Source organism: Hemicordylus capensis, chromosome 1 (assembly GCF_027244095.1).
Source record: "Hemicordylus capensis ecotype Gifberg chromosome 1, rHemCap1.1.pri, whole genome shotgun sequence".
Classification (NCBI taxonomy): Eukaryota; Metazoa; Chordata; class Lepidosauria; order Squamata; family Cordylidae; genus Hemicordylus; species Hemicordylus capensis.
In genome coordinates, this window is record NC_069657.1 from 235,232,600 (window position 1) to 235,254,198 (window position 21,599).

Below are 21,599 nucleotides of genomic sequence, written 5' to 3' on the forward strand. Positions count from 1 at the left end.
TGCTAGTGGACTAAATGGAACCCATCATATTTTTTTAATCATATGATGGGACTATCTCATCCCTAGAATAATCCCTATTCACAAACAATCAAAGGAAGTTGATTAGTATTAGAGAACCAACCACTGATATCCTAAACCAGTTCAACTGGGCAAGGAATTCCATCTTTGTGAAGAATGATCTACATATTCCTGCCCTAACCCATCACGGTCTATTGTTGTTGGTCCCTCAACATGAGATAGTTGTACCTACTGACAATGAAAATCTCTGCCCTTTGAAGTGTAACTTTACTACATATTCTAGATTCAATCCATATATCTATGTAAACCACTCTGGGAACTTGCTGAAAAGCGGTATATAAATATTCATCATATTTGTATTCTGAATTTCCATTGATTTGCACAGTATCTGAAATGCAAATATTTTTCTCCATATTTTGACTTTCTGTATATAGAATTTTTTTTACCTCTAGTCCCATGAATAAGAATGTTGCTTCCAGATTCTAAACTTTGTAAGGTGGCTTGCAAGCCTGTAATCTGAACAATGGAAGGGGGGGGGATTAGAAAAAAGAGAACATTACTCATTTACATAAATAAATTAATTTGTCTAAAATATCTGTGTGGTAAGAATCAGAGTATGTACTAAGCAACAGAGATTAGTGACTCTTTTACCAATAATGTCCATATACTCTGGGCAGGTTCAGAAGTAATGACAGCAAGTAAGTACAGAAGAACTTCTGGTTCCCAGTAGGCACGCACTCCCGCTACTGACACTGCTTCCATGTCATCTGAAGCCAGAAATGTTGGGTGGTGAATGTCAGTTCCACCTCTGCCTGACATTCGTTCAACAGCTCCGCCTGACATTTCCAGCTAAAGACCAAAAAAAAACCCAACAAAAGCAGAAGTTGTGGGAGCATATGCACACTGGGAACTGTACTTCTGTACTGTTCTTCTGTACTTACTTGCCGCCATTATGTCTGAACCCACTCTCAGGCAAGGTGATTAAAGTGGGGTAAATCAGCCTTCTGCTCTCTCAGGATCACTTGCAAGGAGAGCTGGGGTGCATGATTTTGCAAAGGTATTTTGCAAAGGAATGCAAGGACTCAAGGGGATGGCACAGGATAAAGACTAAAAACCAATATTTACAATCAAGTATGTGAAAAAAGGTCAGTGGTCTGCATGAATCTGTAGGTCAAGTAATTCAGGTTTTACCTGCCCAACAGCTCTGTCTCTTTCCAAGCTTGTTAGCATTTTCTCTCTTATTAGGACCTCGTATTTTTCATTCAGCTGCCTTAACATTGGCTCATATGATGCATAATGTGTCTTCAGCCTACAAACAATAAAGAGATTCAAGGAAATTATAGAAAGGTCACTACACATGAGGGGAAACATTTCTATAGCATTTAACTCTTTATTGTACAAAAAAGCCCTCTCTCTTTTGCAGAACTCTTTCTGTCAGCCGCCATGACCTTTCAAATTTATCGGCCAAAATGCAGTTTTACAGTAATCTTCGTAATCAAAGTATGCTTAAGGAATTAAATACATTGGCCCTTATTAATCTTTGCTTCCTTCTTGCTGATGAATGTTATGCCATGGGCACAGATAAAATGAACATATGATTTGACAGCTAAGCAAATTAGTAGTTTAGAGAGATCAACTACAACATGAGTTCCTAATATTAATTACAGTGAAATCTACAGTTGGAATGTTCCAACTTATTAACTAGAAACTTGGGCTTTCATTACAAACTTGTGTGTATATCTGCTATACAAGTCATGAAAAAATGTTTAGCACACATAATTTAACAAAATGTTAATTAGTTTTTCTAACTAAAACAAAAAACACCAGAGATGATGTCTTATAATGAGAAGAGATTATACATTAAAATATAAAAATCAAACAATAAATCAAATATGCACTTCAGATCCTATCATAGCAAGGCAAGACTATAAAGTCACTGGATCAGACAAAAGGCTGTGGTTGCACAGGCTGCACCTTCATGAAAGGAGGTATCTTCTGAATCAGCCTGCAAGGGAAACCAAGTTAGTAGTGCCTTGCTTCCATTACATTCATGGTTTGGATTCGTCAGTCCAGAAGAGCAACAAGACAGGAAACAGGTAAGAGATCAGGCTGCAGGACAGACCACAAACATTCTCAGCAGAAGCATTAAGAAATCCCAGGGAAGAGAGGCCAGAAAGGGGACAGAAGAATAATACAAAAGATCAGCAATCACAGTGGTAGCCATGGCAAATCAGTAAGATGATGTAGGAACGTATTGAGGGTCAAGATAATTTTGTTAAAATACTAAGTGCGGCTGCTGATAGTAGTATGTTGTGAGTTTTCACCTGCAGCTCCTACCATTTTAGGGATGTGGACAAAACCAGTTTGTCTAGTTCAGTTTGAGTCTGAACTAGACTCAAATAAGACTGGGCATGTTTAGTTTGGGTGCCCCCGAATGGGGGCCTGGCTTGGTTTGAATTCAAACTGTTTTGGCCCGATTCGGGGGTGCAATAAACATTAAATTTGTGGTTCCCCCCCAAAAAAAGTCAGACTTACCGCCACCAAGGGCTTTGGTGGCCTAGGGGGGTGCTGTGATGGTGGTCGGGGGGGGGCCTCTGGCAGTTTCCCCTCTCCCACTGGCCTCCTCACAGTCTCCTATGGGCTGGTTTGTCCCATTTCAGGGCCATTTCAGTCCTCTATGAGCACACAGTGGCCATTTTTGAGGTGGCAGTAACTCCACCTTTTTAAAATCCAAATTTAATGTCCATGGCACCTGCAAACTGGGCCCAAACTGAGCTGGTTGGAGCCAGCTCACACATCCCTACTTTTCACCTTAGAACCCTGTAGCACATGAAATAGCAGCAGTGTACAGAAAAGGGAAAAAACAGCCTTCATGACAGTCCCTGCATTCTCATGAACAGTTAGTGGCTGTCCTTATGAAATGCTCAAGCTCAGTTCCCCATGCAATGCAATAACAAGAAAAAGCACAGCTACTCATAGCTTAGAGTACCCCAAGAGAAGAGACTCACCAACCTTGTAGGACATGCGCCAAACCTAGGTACATCTGATACTGTTTTGAATAGACCATTACCACCACTCTTGGAACCCCATTAAAAGCCACCTTGAACTCCATTTGGGAAAAAGCCAGTATATAAATGAAATCAACAAACAAATAGAATTAGACACTTTTGTGTTCTGCTTGAAAAAGAGCTGTCCTAACCAGTGTTCCCTCTAACAAGAATTTCCAGACGTTGTTGGAAATTCCCTCTAACAAGAAATTCCCTCTAAGAAGAATTTCCAGACGTTGTTCCAGATGACTGGGGATTCTCCCAGAATCCCCAGTCAAGGGCCATTGCAGCTGGGGATGCTGGGAGTTGTAGTGAACAACATCTGGGAATCCCTGTTAGAGGGAACACTGGTCCTAACTGGAACAGCTTGTATACTCTTTCACCTGCATCTCATCAGCTGTCCTCAGACCCACCAACTTCACCACTTCAATTTCCAACATCTAACTCCACAAAACATTGGTGTATCAAGATCATCTGTAAACTGCATAGCTATGCTGGTAATCCAGCATTGGATGAACAGTTTCCCATACATGTATCAAAAATTCATTGCCTAGTGTTGATACAACTTAATAACTCTACTCGCAACCCTTGCTATGGTGATTGTTCCATTGCCCTCCAGGAGGTCAGGGACAGGCTACTGACACCCACCAGTTGTGGCCAGGCTATCAAAGCCAGCCAAAATTTGTAGAGCCCTGCCAAGTAGATTAAGGAAGCTGCTAGTAATCACTTACCTTTTAATATCATTAATGAGCCTGTTCTTTTCCTGGACCACTCGCTTATGGTTCATTTTATGGAAGTCCCGCTCTTTCTGCATTTTTATCAGTACTTCCTTAGCTTTGCTGCATGACAGAAAAACAGAAATGAGGAATTATCTGTGGATTTCTGTTCTTTGTGGTGTGGTCAAAGACTACACAGAACCAGAGATTCACCTGGGCTGAGGTGCTCCTCTCTGTTCAGCCAATAGCTGCCAAAACAGACAGATAAATATAGATCTTGTTCCAGAGGAAGAAACATATTTTATTATTTTTTTTTATTAGCTTTTTATACTGCCTCATCCAGATGGCTCTAGGCAGTTCACAAATATAAAAACAGATAAAACAGATAACTCATTAAAACAAAATGAAAACCCGTTTCAGTGCTCACTAAAAGCCAGGCTAAAAAGGTATGTTTTTAGGGCTCTTTTAAAGGCTGCTAATATTAAGGCTTTAATACCCATAAGGAGAGCATTCCAGAGCACAGGAGCAGCTACAGAGAAGGCCTGATCCCGAGTCACCACCAGACAAGCTGGCAGTAGATGGAGACGGAGTTCTCTCAATAATGTGCGGAGGGGATCATGCTGAAGAATGCACTGTCCAGGTCCTAAGCCATTTAGTACTTTAAAGGTAACTACCAGAACTTTGTATTCTGCCCAGAAACACACTGGCAGACAGCACAGCTGTTTTAAAACAGGCATAAGATGGTCTCTCTGAGAAACCCTGGAAACCAATCGGGCCGCTGCATTCTGAACTAACTGAAGTTTCCGAACAACTTACGAAGGCAGCCCCACATACAGTGCATTGCAGTAGTCAAGCCAAGAAGTTACCAGTGAGTGCATCACAGTTTTAAGATAATTATCTTAAAGGAAAAGACGAAGCTGATGTATCAAGTGAAGCTGATAGAAAGCTGGGACACCAGGGTGAGGCCTGGGTCCAGAAGCACTCCCAAGCTATGTTTCTGTTCCTTTAGGGGGAGTGCAGCCCTGTCCAGAACAGGAAGTTCCATCTAACCAAACTGGTTCAACATCGAACTGGTTCGGGGTCAAACCAGTTCGGACATCCCTAGTCTACACAGACTGGCAGCAGCCTCTCCAAAGTTGCAGGCAGGAATCTTTCTCAGCCCTGTCTTGGAGTTACCAGTTGCAGGGGAGTAACAGCAGGAGAGAGGGCATGCCCTCAACTCCTGCCTGTAGGCTTCCAGCAGCATCTAGTGGGCCACTGTGTGAGACGAGATGCTGGACTAGATGGGCCTTGGGCCTGATCCAGCAGGGCTGTTCTTATGTTCAAGAAGGGAACTTGGAACCTTCTGCATGCAAGCATCAGGGATGGAGCCAGCATTGGGCCAATCGTTTCAAAGAACCTGGGCCGCGCCCAATCAGGGCCTTGCGGCTCCGACACACACACCCATGTCAGACGCAGGGGTGCAGGTTTAGCTCCTGAGAGGGGGCCATGCGGGCCACGTGGCCCATTCAGGAGTTAAACTTCAACTCCCAAATGGAGCCTCAAGGCTCCATTCGGGAGCCAGACTACACCCCCCGCGTCTGACGTCAGACACGGTGGGCGGGGTCAGCGGGGCCGCCACTGTGGCTACACACAGGCCGGCGGCGGTCAGGATCCGCCACTGGCAAGCATGCAGATGCTCTTTCCAGAGCAGCCCCATCCCCTAAGGGGAATATCTTACAATATTCACATGTAGTCTCCCATTCAAATGCAAACCCTCATCCATCCCATTACTGCTTGAAGGCAGGCATTTAGGGGAGCTATGCCCAGAACAACAATCTTTATTTATGATCAAAGATCAGCTACAAAGTTTAATAGTAATAAAAAGAACAAAAACATTCAGAACCAACTGGCTCACAACTGCATCATTTGTTGTGTTTTCACCACTGCCACACAAAACCTAGCTAACATACAAGTTATAGATTGTTTTGTATCAGAAAGAAGTAACGTGATATAAAGCCCACCAATTTACCTGGATATTAGGGGGGTGATATACTTCATGCATGAGTCCTTATAAAAAGGGGAATACAACAAAACTTGCTGTATCGTTTCAATCTCCTCCAACCCACACAGACAAGTTCGCTCTGCTAGTGGCACTTTAGAATATCTACCATGCAAAAGTGCATGAGGGAGAATGTTGTATCAAGCCCTAAAGAACTCCTGTTGCAACCTGGGAAACGTGAGCATTAAATAATTCACAGGTTCCCAGGCAGAATTTGCAGCCCAGACCTTCTTATTCTGCAATATTCTATTAACTTCATTTTGATATTCCATATCATTCAGCCTCTGAAGAAATACTTGTTTGGCCTGATCGTATCCTAGAGAAGTAAAGCACTCTATCAAAAGTCTATATAAAAGTATCTTCTTTGCAATTCCAGACTTCCAATTGGACAAGTGTTTATCTGACAGGACTAGCGAAAGTAACCCTGTCATTTAAAAAAATGAATCTTGAACCAATAGCTGATTATATACCTCCAAGTCCTCACCTCTATTTGGGGCATCCCAGTCTCTAATCAGAGTACTGCATTAGACACACATCTTAAGGGCAGAGAGGATGGTCCTTAAGAATTTAGTCTGAACGGTCCCTATGGCATCCTGATTAATATAAATTCCTGTTTGTGCCCCGTGTAGAATCTGGGCCAGGGTTTTAGCCTCAAAGAGCTTTAAAGCTGGAATTATTTCTCCTCCTTTCATGAAAAAAATACCTCTTAATGGCCATTGAAGAATTTAGTGCCATTTACATAACATGCTCAATATGGGACTTCCAAATCCCCACTGAATGGAATAGTGCTCCCAGAAATTTAAAATTAGGAACCTGTACAATTCTGTTTTCCTCAACAATCCATTTTTGCAGTCTCAATCTTCTCACAAATAGCATGATTTTTTATTTTTGAAAGTTGATAACCAACCTGTTCCCTTTACAGTACTGGATCAAAGATCTCACAGCTCTTTTAAGACCGACTGCAGTATGCAAAATGACTGCCACATCATCTGCATACAAAAATATGAGGATATTAATTTCCACAATTTTAGGTGGATAAAAATGTGTGTTGTCTAAACTTCTGGCCATCAAGTTAATATCAAAATTAAATTTAAAAGGTGCCAAGATACACCCCTACTTAATGTTTTTTATAGGTGTTAATCGTTTTCAAGAGCAACCCTTACGGGTGGCATCTCACTCTTAGGGAAGTGTTCATATACAGCTTCTGGATAAGAAAGAGTAAATGCCTGTCAATGGATAACTTAAGTTTTTCCCAAAGGAATCAAAAGCAAATTTAAAATCAAGAAAGGCCACATATAAAGCAGAGTTAGATTTACAAATCTATTAAATAAGCTTTGCTCAATCAATGGTCAAGTGACCAGATCTAAATCTAGCTTGCTCATCCCCAAGTAGACCTTCAAGTTCCAACCAATCTTTTCGTTTAGATGCCTTGCATATAACTTACTCACTATGCTCAGTAGACTAATTAATTAGCCGGGTCACTCTTGTTGTCTTTTTTATATATTGGGACAACTATCGTGAGACCCCAATCCTTGAGAATGTATGCTGTTCAATCAGTATATTAAGGGGCTCAGAGAGGCAGCTTTTTCATTCTTGGTTGGGGATGGGGGTGAAACACAGGGCACATCTAGAGGTCAGGCTCCCTTTTCATGTGGAGCTGTCTTAGGCCCTGCTGGCTAAGGAAGCTTGTCTTCAAAGTGGCTTTGAGTGAGTAGCTGAGGAGGAGAATTTGAGTCAATCCCTTATTTAGCAGAGAACCCCAGTTTATTGAGAACAGGGCTCACAGAGGAGATCTGGAGACAATTGCTTAAGATTTTTAAAAGCAAGTAAAATTTACTTGAACTACAGGTGAAACTCGGAAAATTAGAATATCGTGCAAAAGTCCATTAATTTCAGTAATGCAAATTAAAAGGTGAAACTGATATATGAGACACACGCATTACATGCAAAGCGAGATAAGTCAAGCCTTAATTTGTTATAATTGTGATGATCATGGCGTACAGCTCATGAAAACCCCAAATCCACAATCCCAGAAAATTAGAATATTACATGGAACCAAGAAGACAAGGATTGTAGAATAGAACAATATCGGACCTCTGAAAAGTATACAGTGTACTGTGCTTGATTGGCCAGCAAACTCGCCTGACCTGACCCCATAGAGAATCTATGGGGCATTGCCGAGAGAAGGATGAGAGACATGAGACCAAACAATGCAGAATTGCTGAAGGCCACTAATGAAGCATCCTGGTCTTCCATAATACCTCATCAGTGCCACAGGCTGATAGCATCCATGCCACGCCACATTGAGGCAGTAATTGCTGCAAAAGGGGCCCAAACCAAGTACTGAATACATATGCATGCTTATACTTTTCAGAGGTCCGATATTGTTCTATTCTTCAATCCTTGTCTTCTTGGTTCCATGTAATATTCTAATTTTCTGGGATTGTGGATTTGGGGTTTTCATGAGCTGTACGCCATGATCATCACAATTATAACAAATTAAGGCTTGACTTATCTCGCTTTGCATGTAATGCGTGTGTCTCATATATCAGTTTCACCTTTTAATTTGCATTACTGAAATTAATGGACTTTTGCACGATATTCTAATTTTCCGAGTTTCACTTGTACTTGTAGAGAAATACTGCACCCTGTACTAGCTACCACAAGAGCTGGTCTTGGTAGCAAGCATGGATTGTTCTCTTTGCTAAGCAAGATCTGCCCTGTTTTCTATTTAAATGGGAGACTACATGTGAGCACAGTAAGATCTTCCCCCTTAGGGGAAGGGGCTGCTCTGGGAAGGCACCTGCATGCTTATAGGCAGAAGCTTCCAAATTCCCTCACTGGGCATCTTCAAGACAGGGCTGAGAGAGACTCCTGACTGCAGCCTTGGAGAAGCCTTTGTCAGTATGCATAGACAATACTGAGCTAGATTGGCCAATGGTCTGACACTCAATATAAGGCAGTTTCCTATGGTCCTAATATGTGTGAATAGGGATGCTAAAAGGGGAGCCCACTAGGCGTGTGCATCGGTCCGGATCCGTCCGGACCGGCAAGGGGGGGTCTATCTTTAAGGGCGGGGGGGTAGAACTTACCCCTCCCGCCGCTCTTCCCCCTCCGGCGCTGCAGTAAAATATCAAGTTTTCGGGGCGGCAGCGTTCTTCCCTGCCGCCCCGGCCCCCGTCGTTGCCCGGAAGAAGCCTTCATATCAAACACGCATGTGCGCGGCGCGCGTGCCTGGTGCCACCGTGCGCACACGCGCCGCATACGTCACACGCAGCGTGCGTGTGATGTATGCGGCACGCGTGCATGGCACTGCCAGGCGCGTGCGCACCGCGACGCGCGCATGCGTGTTTGATATGAAGGCTTCTTCTGGGCAACGACGGGGGCCGGGGCGGCAGGGAAGAACGCTGCCGCCCCGAAAACTTGAAATTTTACCGCAGCGCCGGAGGGGGAAGAGCGGCGGGAGGGGTAAGTTCTACCCCCCCCGCCCTTAAAGATAGAACCCCCCCCCACCGGACCGGTCTGTTTCTGAACCGGTTCAGAGGCCTCCAACATGGCCTCCGGACCGGTTCGTGCACACCACTAGAGCCCACCGATCTGGGTTCACTTTAATTAGCTCAGGGAGGCCAAGGTCTGGGGGTTTTAAGAAGATGGTAACCCCTGTTCTCTGAGAAACGTAGTATCTTTCAAGTAGTAGTGCTCTTATCTTTAGCAGGGGATGGGGGGAATAGCTGTCCCTATTAAGTCCAGCATAGCTTCTTTTCCAATTGATGTTTCTGGTTTCACCTTGCTATTTCTGTTTTAAGACTGTGAGCCCCTTTAAAACAGGGAATCAGTTTGTTTTTCATTCCTTTGCTATGAAAACCATTTTGTGAACATTGTGTTTAAAAGGATATATAAGTATTCCAAATGAATAAATGAACAGTTGGGGGGGGATAAAATGATCTGGGAGAAGTCAGCTCAGGGGAGGCTTTGTGAAGATTTAAGCCAAAGCAGTAGATATTGTTGGGTCAAACCAAGGATAATACCCAACCTGCTCCAGCTTCTTCCAAACCTACACAGATTTAGTCTGTTATTCCCTCCTGCCCTTGGTGGGAGAACGCTTTAACCTGAAATCCGGCGTTTATGCCAAATAAATAGAATTATAGAAGCCTTCAGAGTTGGGCTTTCAGCTATTCAGAGACATCTAAATAACTCATTACCATTTCATTTTAGTTTGACTTGCCAACTAATCCTCAGTCATAGTTAAACATAACATGTAATTCAATATGCTGAAAACTCTGCATTCATAATGCAGTACATTAGACAGGATCCAGACTAAATTAGGCAGGACTAAGCATGATTGAAATCAGTGGGCAAGTTCTCACAATTGTGGGCAGTTCTGGAGGATTGTAGCTGAGATGGACTGCAATGCAAAGGAGACAACCACTATCCCTACAGGAGCCCTCTGCCCATGATCACATGCATGGGCCACACATGATCACTTGCATGGGCCAGGCAATGGCTTTGTGTGGCCACCATCAGCCCTGCCCACACCTATCTGGTCATCCAAGGGCCCAAATGCCTTATCAGCCTCCACCTCAGTCAGGCATCGCTTCATTATGCCACCAGCCCTAATCCCATTGGCCCCCAAAATACAGTGGGTTGGCTGCACCAGCTCCAAGTGCTCTCAAATGCCCATGGGACCTTCCAGACTATGTCAGGAACTGCTTGGCCCAACCACGGAGGTGAGGGAGGCATCCAAATGAGCAGCAGGTACTTTAAACCCTTCCTTGCCACCTTCTGCTCAGTTCGATTGTGAGCTGCCTGACCTGGGAACCACCCCAGCAGGGAGGGAGCAAAGCTGCTGAGCAGAAAAGGGCTGACCCGGCAGGTTAGCTGTGCAATCAGCAAGCCCTATCTAAACCCTTGGTGTCTGGCACCCTACGGGCAAGGGCGGAGCCACTATTGCACAGGGGGGTTAAAACAACCCGGACCGCCACATTTATGGTCTGCACCTGGTGCCCCAACCATGCCCCCGTATGTGACATTAGACCCAGGGGGCGTGGCTGAGGTGGCGGGAGTCACTGCCAATGAGCTGGACAGGGGCCGCCGCCGCTCCACCAGTGCCTACGGGGAACAGTGCCAGCGGGCAAGATAGGCAGAGGTGCTGCCTGAGAGTGGAAGGCATGGAGGGACACATTCCCAGCCACCAGCCACTGTGACCAGAGCAGTTGGCCAGAGGCAAGGGGTGGAAACCTGATCCAGGGACTCATTGCTCTCTGGCTGTCATACCAAGGGGGTGTATGACAAATGATGACCCATCAATTTCCCCTTCCCATTAACCTGGTATCTCCTCCCAAATTGTCCTCTGCCTGATCTGAACCATACCCAGTGCCACACACAGGAAGTGCAATGTTTAGAAAAGGGTTTCAAGCTCCTGACTTCATTGATTTAAGGATAAAGATCAACAATCCTTGGGAACCCCTTATAACCAAGAACTTATAAGGAAGAGAACTGATCTTGTGCTAGCAAGCATAGCTTGTCCCCTTAGCTAAGCAGGGTCCACCCTGGTTGCATATGAATGGGAGACTTGATGTGTGAGCACTGGAAGATATTCCCTTTAGGGGATGGGGCCACTCTGGGAAGAGCAGAAGGTTCCAAGTTTCCTCACTGGCATCTCCAAGATAGGACTGGGAGAGATTCCTATCTGCAGCCTTGGAGAAGCCACTGCCAGTCTGTGTAGACAATACTGAGCAAGATGGACCAATGATCTGGCTCAGTATATGGCAACTTCCTATGTTCCTATGTTTCGGGCATCCTTGGAGGAGGGGAGACCAGGAGCCACCTGTCCAACATATCCCAGCTTTGTCCCTACCCAGTCACATGTTGCACAAATACATCCCATACATCCCCCCCCCCCGTCTTCCCAAGTGGGCAAGCAGCACCCCACTGTCACTGGTCCCACAGGCAATAGAGCCGGCTGATGTAGCATGGGTGACCAGGTCATCTGCCAGATGTGGGAGTGCCGGCCATAGCATAGTGTGCTGTGGCTTGGGGGGTGGGAGTGTGGGCAGTGAAACAGATAGGTGTGGTGTGGTGTGTTGCCAAGCAGAGTTTAGACAAAGGTCTTGGGGATTGGGAACCATGGAGTAGGGTCGGGATGCTAGAGCATCTGCTGTGTGTAGCATCTGCTCTAGGTGGAGGTTACTACGGTGGATGTACTGGTGAGGGTGTGTAGTATGCAGGTGACCAAGATAGGTGAGAGGTGTGCATTCACACTACCAGTGGATCTTGGTTTGGAACATCCCAAGCTCCACCACACTATTCAGATCTTAGATGATAAATGCTAGTTTCTGCTTCGGGATGGAACTCCCAGTGTGGCATGGGTTCACATGATCACACCAATGTGGGTAATCATAATCAGCATTCAACCATGATTCCTGTGATTGTGTCATTCAGGTTAGTAATTTAAATGGAGTTTAGTTATGACTAATTTAATCTGACATCCGTTGGGAAAAGGTGCTGCCAAATGGGTTGGGCTGGGTGGGGGCTCAGTTCCAGGTGGGATGCAGTCCCTGGGGTCAGCCCAGAAGTGAGGTCTATGTTAGCAAACAGTGGCACAAAGTGGAGTTTGACTGAGCCTTCTTAATGTCAATCAAGAGTTTTTCAATAATATTCTGCTTTTATTGTTATAAATAAAAGTAGGTTTTATAGCCTACTTTTATTTATAACAATCAAATTTATCTGAACTTAACTGAGCAATAGGTTTCAAACAGGCAGGTCAAACTTTTGTACTATCATCTGGCAGTTTCTCTGACATATGTTTCTCATCGGAAGAAGCTACTTTGTCCTTTCCATTCTTGTCATAGCACTTGGCACTTCAGCTAATATGAAAATTTAGGGTGGAAGAAATCAAAATAGACAATAATTTAAATGATTTCCTTATTATATCATAGGAACATAGGAAGCTGACTTAAATTGAGTCAGAGCCTTGGTCCATCTAGCTCAGCATTGTCTTCACAGACTGGCAGCAGCTTCTCCAAGGTTGTAGGCAGGAATCTCTCTCAGCCCTATCTTGGAGATGCCAGGGAGGGAACTTGCAACCTTCTGCTCTTCCCAGAGTGGCTCCATCCCCTAAGAGGAATATCTTACAGTGCTCACACATCAAGTCTCCCATTCATATGCAACCAGGGTAGACCCTGCTTATGTAAGGGAACAGGTCATGCTTGCTACCACAAGACCAGCTAGTTAGATTACAGTTACTAAGGAGGCTGGGTTGAGGGGAAACTGAATCCTGCTGCTCAGTGTGTTCTTGCTTCTGAGTTCTACGAGCACATCACAAGCATGGTTAACATCTCTGAAATGTCCAGAGAAAAGCGCAATCCCCCCACCCCACCACCCGCCAACATATCAGCACTCTGAGGAGTACTGCATTCACAAAACTACTGCATCCTAATACACTTTCCCCTGCAAGTGTGTATGACTGAACCCAGGCAAGTTCATTTTGTGCCAGGAATGAATGCCAAGACAGATGCAACAAACACTTTACAAAGATGAATGGATCTCTAAGGACAGCTTACTGCTGCCTCTCTCTAGCATAATGGATTTTTCCCTCTAACATAAAATGTGAATTATTTAGTATTTTGTAAATTTCCCTATATTGTACACACTCTCAAAACCAAATCAATAACGTTATGAAGCTTCCTGTTTATATAGCCAACTTAAAGATCCAATATTGACATTTTGCGTTTTCAAAATCGGCAGGATTCAAAAGAAAAAAACAATTCCTTTCTCATATGCATTGGTTACAGCAGAGTATGTAATCATGGAATGCCATATTATTGTGGCATATTTGCTGTTGTATTTAGTTGTGTCTTTTATGTGTATCCCACACTGTGACAGGCTTGCGACGATCTGCACAGGCATGCCTCGCAGTTCACAGCAGCCGTATCTAACGGTCACTCCCCCCATCGCCGCCGCTGCTGCCGCCACCACCAGAAGGGGGTAGGAGGTTGACTACTTGGCTTGCACCCCCCCCCTGCAGCCACCCCTCAGCCACGTGGCGGCTTTGTTTAAAAAAAAAACAAAAACACATATGTTAGCCTCAGCAGGAGCCCCCCCCCCAAGTAGGTTTTGGGGGCTGCGCAGTGGGGGAGCACCTGGCGGGGGGGACCTCGCAGAAGGGCTGGTCTGGGTGCCAAAATCATCTAGGTGTGCCCCGAGTGGGGATTAAACTATTGCTTGTTTTTCTTTCCTTTGTCCCCATTCTGCGAAGAAAGTACATATCCCCAAATATACTTTTACGATGGAAAATGCTATCATTGAAAAAGCATACTACACGGCCATTTTCTGCCCAGGAGGACAGAATGAGTTAGCAGAGAACCATTAAAATTGGATAATAGAAGCCTGAACAGAGGCTTTGCTCTCCAGATTAATTCTCTTTCTGGCTACCCTAATATCCATTATCTACCCCCACCCCCACCCCCATATCCAGAACACTGCTCTGTTTGAATATTAGATTCCTACTTCCCGGATTGTTCCTTAGCCCATTTAATTATTTTTGCATGTCAAGTAGGTATGTCAAAATGTGGCCCTTCAGCTCTTGTTGGCCTACAGCTTCCATCATCCCCAGTAATAACAGCCAATAGGCAAGGATAATGGGAGTTGTAGGCCAACAACAGCTGCAGGGCCTCCAGATCAGAAATTATATATGACAAGAATGATCATAAGCCTGAGATTTTGTGAAGTCTTTTGGTTATCTTTGGACATGCCCCAGCTCTGAGTCTTGCTAGCTAGCCCCTAACAAGGTGGTACTTTGAACCTTAAACTCCAAAAGCCTATTTAATTGAACTTCCTTATTGCATTTTATGTAGGCACAATCCAGTAAGGCTTAACTACTTTCAAATCCCATTGATTTAACTACTTAAAGTTCTTGCAATTAGAGCCATTAATAAATTCTGTAAATAAATAAATTTGAGAGAGCTGAACACATACCTAACTCGCCCATCGATATTAATGGGACTTAATTGTGCTTAACTTGGCAGGATCTAGTCCCAAGTGAAATGCAAAAGACATATTTACAACAGTGGCGACATACTTGGCTGCAAGTTTATAGTTCTCCATTTCCTTCTTTAAATATTTGTTTTCTCTGTCCAAATGTTGATTGCAGGTGTACGCATCTGGAACAAATCCAACATCCTTAGGTTCAAGCACACCTCTTTGCATCAGCTCATACCTAAAATTAAAAGAATGGATACTGTTTCTTACTTTGCTTCTCGTGGCCACAAGGATCTGAAAGGCCATTTCTTCATAGGGCAGCAACAGGATTCTTCCACTACTAAGGGAAATGCCACACACAGAAGGCAGTCCCATGGATTGAATGCAACATGCTTCCTTACCAAAATATTGTTAGAATATTGTCTCTTCTCACTTTTATCAGAATTCAAGGAGAGAGAAATAATAATATGGGGAGGGTCTTACAGTGCCATCAAAACATTCTTGGAACACTTTGTAATGCAAGAAAGAGCAAGAAGGTTCTAATTATCTAACAACAGTTGGAAAGAAAACTCAAGCAGTAAATGTGTGTTGTGTGGTTACATATGATACTTCTGAACACAGACAATTGCCAAGGAAGTTATTTCACTCAACTTTGAAAGAGAGCAATGAGATCAAGGGTGGGCAGAAAGTGGATCACTGACCAATCTCTGAAAGCTGTGATTACCAAGAAATTTTACCAAGAAAGTGCCTGCAAGTTTTTCATCACATCTCCTCTGGAATCGAGGTGTGCATTCACATATTGACCAAATTTACCCTCAAGTCCCTGCAAGCCATCAGGGAGCACTTCTCACACAATTCAGGTTTTTCATTGTGCATTAGTGTGCAGCCCAATTTATATCCAGGGTTTTAAAATCCACTTTTTGCGTCAGTTTTGGGGGGGACTCAAAGTAAAGCCTCGCAGTAAACCCACAGACGGGGCGTAGCAAGGTTGGAGTGGGCCCAGAGATAAGATTTTAAAATGCCCCCCCCCCCACTGAAGCTCAGCTCATGAAGTAAAGAAATCTTAAATGAGGCTGAATAGTGGTAACAAAAAGCATATACAGTTGAAACTCGGAAAATCAGAATATCGTGCAAAAGTCCATTAATTTCAGTAATGCAAATTAAAAGGTGAAACTGATATATGAGACAGATGCATTACATGCAAAGCGAGATAAGTCAAGCCTTAATTTGTTATAATTGTGATGATCATGGCGTACAGCTCATGAAAACCCCAAATCCACAATCCCAGAAAATTAGAATATTACATGGAACCAAGAAGACAAGGATTGAAGAATAGAACAATATCGGACCTCTGAAAAGTATAAGCATGCATATGTATTCAGTACTTGGTTTGGGCCCCTTTTGCAGCAATTACTGCCTCAATGCGGCGTGGCATGGATGCTATCAGCCTGTGGCACTGATGAGGTATTATGGAAGACCAGGATGCTTCATTAGCAGCCTTCAGCTCTTCTGCATTGTTTGGTCTCATGTCTCTCATCCTTCCTCGGCAATGCCCCATAGATTCTCTATGGGGTCAGGTCAGGCGAGTTTGCTGGCCAATCAAGCACAGTACACTGTATACTTTTCAGAGGTCCGATATTGTTCTATTCTACAATCCTTGTCTTCTTGGTTCCATGTAATATTCTAATTTTCTGGGATTGTGGATTTGGGGTTTTCATGAGCTGTACGCCATGATCATCACAATTATAACAAATTAAGGCTTGACTTATCTCGCTTTGCATGTAATGCGTCTGTCTCATATATCAGTTTCACCTTTTAATTTGCATTACTGAAATTAATGGACTTTTGCACGATATTCTAATTTACCGAGTTTCACCTGTATATAGGATATAGATATAGATATAGATATAGATATAGAGTGCCACAATAAAACATTTTCTTAAATTATTTTTTTAAAAGTTTTGTGAATTGTGGACGATGCAAGTCATTTAATGGTACTAGAGAAGGACCTGCTGTTCTGGTAGCTCCAGGTCTTAACGCTCACATCAATTTTGGAGGATGAATACAACTGAAGGAAGCCCGGGCGGGTGTGCGGCTGGGGAAGTCAGTCATGTGACTTGCCTCTGGTGGGCCCCCCAAGGCAGTGGGCCCTGAGACAACTGTCTCCCCTTGCCCTTTTACAGTTACGCCCCTGCCACAGCAAAGCCTATTGTCTGGGAAATACCTGGTGGTTGCTCAGCTTGCACAAAACATTGGACTAGGTAACCCTTTATCTGAGGCTGCAAGGCATTACTTACATCCTTAAGCAAGAACTCATACTTAGGATAACTTACCACAGATTTGTAATGCCATATCTGCCCCACAAAAATTGCTTTGCAAAATTAACAGATATCAGTGGATCATGGAGTAAAACAAAGAAAACCACAAAAGATTGCAGCCAGTCCAATCATGAATGTAATACACAAAGCACCCGCAGATAAACACAACCCCCTTTTAACACCACTTTGCATCTCCTGAATGTGACCTTGAAACAGCCAAAAAATTCAAATCTTGAAATCCTAGGAACAGAAAGATTACTAATTCTGACCAAGAGCTATAAGAAATACCAAAATACTATGCCATTTATATGATACATGAGATACTGCAGCGGTCTTTGGGCGAAAGTCCATTAAGTGATGGGTGGAGGATAAGTTGGCACCAAAACATTTGGCAACAGCAGTTCCTCTTCTTCCCACAGTGGAAAGAAAAGGAGCTGCCACTTCTCAGGTTGTGGGTTTTTTTGCTGTGAGCTTCCCGCCACACCGCCACTTATTTTCACCCTCCATGGGTGGGAGGGGACTGAAGATCTGTGCTGGGATTTCATCAGTCAGAGAATGTCTTCATTTAACACTCCTCTCAGCCTTTCTCATTGTCTCTACCTCACACGCGTTTCCATAATTTCCAGTCCTTATTCTCCAGTCCCTCACAAAAAAGCAGGCAAAATTTCAACGCAAAAGTACATGGGAACATAGGAAGCTGCTGTATACTGAGTCAGACCATTGGTTTATCTAGCTCAGTATTGTCTACCCAGACTGGCAGCAGCTTCTCCAAGGTTGCAGGCAGGAATCTCTCTCAGCCCTATCTTGGAGATGCCAGGGAGGGAACTTGGAAGCTTCTGCTCTTCCCACAGCAGCTCCATTTCCAGAGGGGAATATCTTGCAGTGCTCACACATCAAGTCTCCCATTCATATGCAACCAGGGTAGACCCTGCTTAGCTAAGGGGACAAGTTATGTTTGCTACCACAATACCAGTAAAAGTAATTATGTAATAATGTGAATTTCAATTTTTGTGAATCCATGTAATTTACTTAATATATTATAATTGCAAAATGAGACTTGTGTAATTATAAAAGTTTGGATTTAAGTAATGTTCTAAAGTTTTTATTTGTAGTTAATCAGCCCTCAGATGTCATTATTCAGTTCTGTGCTTTTGACAAAAAATATCGGGGGGTGGGGGGGAGCATAACATAACATAAATATAAAGTTTAACAACATTATAATCCAAAGGTATTTCAAGTGTAATTTTAAATGCTTAACTGTATAATTAATTTCTATGATGAAAATTTGATTTATACAATACTGCACCATTCACTGTTATGAGGAAAATATAATTATTTTATACTTCAATTAAAACATTAATATGAAAATAGAAGATGAAACTTTTATATTTAAATAGGTAGTCAAAATAGAATTCTCAAGCTGTGATATAAACACATTAATTACCTTGCCTAATTTAATTAAAGATTAATTCTTAAACAGGCTTTCATATCTAAAAGGGTCATTTAATAAATGAGCTAAGCTCTTATAGGTGTAAATGAATCAACTTTCCCAGCATTAATTATTTTCTCATTTCAAATCCCATTAGAGTTTGATCACAGCATGGATCAGCTGTATATTAGCAAGAGAAAGATACTTGTACAAAGAGAAATTTGATAACTGTAATTTGCTTTCACTTATTAATGATGCCAATTAACAATTTAAAAGCAATTTTAAAACATCTATGAAATACATGTATAGGACATTAGCCCGCAAGCTATTAAACATAGTTCTTTAACACCCTAAACACTGATCTTGAAAATTGTTGTTCAGGTACTTCTCAGACTATAAGCAAAGGATCTAGAATATTGCCCAGTTGAACTCATAGCATGGAACAGTCTTTATTAAAGAATTCTCACATTCTCTGGCTGGCAGAGACAAATCTGAAAATGTGCAGTTTCTGCCAAAACTCTTGGCTGTGATGCAGACATTTAAAAATCCACTCCATGGACAACCCACCACCACAGTGTAAGAAGGAAGCAGGCATCCAGAATTCCACTCAACGTATCAACAGGGGTGAATGGCCTAGGGGTCCAGCAAGGAGGACTCTCAGTTGCCCCTGAAAGCTTATGTGTGTTGCAACTTGGAGAAGGCAATAAGTACGTTCTGTCAATTCTCCAAACTCTTGCTTAGTGGAATAAAACTCCACCACTTTCCCAAAGCCTCCAGCAAGCACAAGAGGACTTGGAAGAGTGGCCAGGTCTCCTCTCATTTGTACAGAGGTTTGCATAAAGAAGAGAATAGCAAGAAAAAAATCCTGCTGTTTTTAGCTCCTCCGAAACCTCCATGTAAGTGAGAGAAAACTCCACCTCACCTTCAAGCCCTCAGACAAGTGCATAGAGATTCTTGCAATTCCTTATCTTACCAAACTTACAAACAAGTGTGAGAAAATGTCACTTGCCTTTCACGCCCTCTGCACTGGTTAGATTTATGCTCAAGATCATATGCACTTGCTAGATTTATTTCCACAGGTTTGTAGTTGAAAGGCTTTAAAAAATAATAATTACCATTCAGTCTGAAAACAGTCCAATGTCCTGGTCATCCCCATTCTGATTAGGAAATTGCAAAGAAAATCATCCACAACTTCAGGTATTTCAGACAGCGAATGCTTACTTATCTGGCCTGGTTGCTGAGCCTAAAAAGAAAATGTCTTTTAAAAGGTCATCCTGCTGTTTGCCTCACTATTCCTTTCAAGAAACCATCTTTCAGTCACAGGAAACTTTATCCTGGGCGGGACTATTATAGTAACTTAATGGGGGTTGTGTCAGGACCTTCCTGAAAGGTTTGTGGTTTATTCCTCCTGAATATCACATTCAATATGCATACTGAAATAACATGGCAGGCTCTTCCCAGGTGTCATGCAGCTGAATCTGAAGTATGTTTATTCAGAAGGAAGTTCTGACTTCATGGGGGCTTATTCCCATGCAAGTGTGGCTAGGATAATACTCTTAATCAAGTAAAAACTGCCCCCAAATCCAGTTCTAACAATATGCAGCTAATCTCACATGGAAAAAATGGGCTCCGGTTGGAAATGTGCATTCCTATATCTGCAACAAAAGACACATCCAGCTATTTCAAGGAGGCCCACGGGAGCACCAGTACATAAATGCAAATGCACCTCTGCATCTCCATTTACTGCACATGAACAAACCTTTTTCCTTTGGCAGATCCCCACTGCTAAATTGGGATGTATGATATATCTATAAAAGAAAAGCACTGCCAATTGTAGTTGAAAATAATGAAATAAAACTATACAAGACCTCACCTGTTCAGCCTGTACATAATAAAGTCCTTAAGTTTGAATTACTATATTTATGACACCCAGCTTGACTTTCCATTTTTATCCAGTCCAAATTCTGCATCTTGTTACAATTGTTACTCAGAATCAGTTACCATTACAGTACTCAGGCTTTGGGTACCTGGAGACAGATGGCATGGTAGCAGGTGCACACACACGCGCGCACACACACACTTTTATAAGATAGTGTTATTCACCCTAGGCCACCAGAATGTGGTAACAAAATAAGTATGTACACAGGTTAGAATTTGTAATAGCAAACAAGGGTGGAGCTCTAATAGGGTGGATGGGTTCAAAGGACCCATTGTGTCCTGTGTCTGGAAGCTGCTGAGTTCCTCGCTTCCCCTGGCCGGGGTGGGGGTGTCTCACTGCAGCCACCACCAGCAACCTGAAACCGCCATTGCCTCCAGCTGCCTCCTTCAGCCACTTGCCCAGCTCTGTCCATCCTCCTTCCATCAGCGGGGAGCCCAGCCAATGCAAGGAGGATGGGCAGAGGTCAAGGGGCTGAAGGAGGCAGCTGGCAGCATGCACCCCTGCTCGCCTGGCTCTGCCCATCCTCTTTCCATCGGCTGGGATAGACAGAGCCAGGCAAGCACGGCAGTGCACCTCCACCCAACCTCCTTCCAGCAGATGGGTTCTCGAACACTCTCCCAGTTCTGGAACACTCATGAGTGCACAAGTCACAGCGGGGTGCCACCCATATGTGAACACGGACCCCCTCTCCGATCGCTACGCCCCTGATAGCAGACCACAGTTTAATCAGTAGATGATTTCACTAAAACTTTAGCTGATTAACTCCCTTTAACTGGGCAACAAAGCACATTTTAAAATTCTTTCTTGTATCTAGCTGGGAGAGAACAACTGCCCCATTCAACCTAACATAGCTTATCCTCAGTGGTTGTCACTGGTGCCTCCTCTTTGATTGTAAACCACTTTGGCATAGGAGCTCTAATCCAGGGGTAAGCAACCTTGGATCTCCATCTTAAATACAATTCCCAGCATCCCCAACCACAATACATTGCAGCTGGGGATGATGGGAGTTATAGTTCAGCAACAGTTAGAGTGCCACGGTTGCCTACCCTTGTCTAAACTATGGTTTGCCTGTTACATGTTTGGAAATTCAAATCATGCTCTCGGTTCAGCAT

At 43.5% G+C, this 21,599-nt stretch overlaps 1 protein-coding gene across 10 annotated transcripts in view; it reads right to left on the bottom strand.

The window, feature by feature from the left end:
- Positions 1-21,599, bottom strand: part of SPAG16 (sperm associated antigen 16) — a 754,101-nt gene that overhangs the window by 713,113 nt on the left and 19,389 nt on the right. For 7 of the 10 annotated variants that reach the window (XM_053283351.1, XM_053283355.1, XM_053283350.1 and 4 more), the window contains exons 4-8: positions 19,664-19,791; positions 14,902-15,039; positions 3,797-3,904; positions 1,210-1,327; positions 465-534 (exon numbers count right to left, since the gene is read on the bottom strand). In XM_053283351.1, coding sequence (XP_053139326.1) covers positions 465-534; positions 1,210-1,327; positions 3,797-3,904; positions 14,902-15,039; positions 19,664-19,791 — 562 coding nt within the window. The remainder of the gene's footprint in view (positions 1-464; positions 535-1,209; positions 1,328-3,796; positions 3,905-14,901; positions 15,040-19,663; positions 19,792-21,599) is intronic. The other 3 variants (XM_053283357.1, XM_053283358.1, XM_053283359.1) reach the window with 1 other exon arrangement.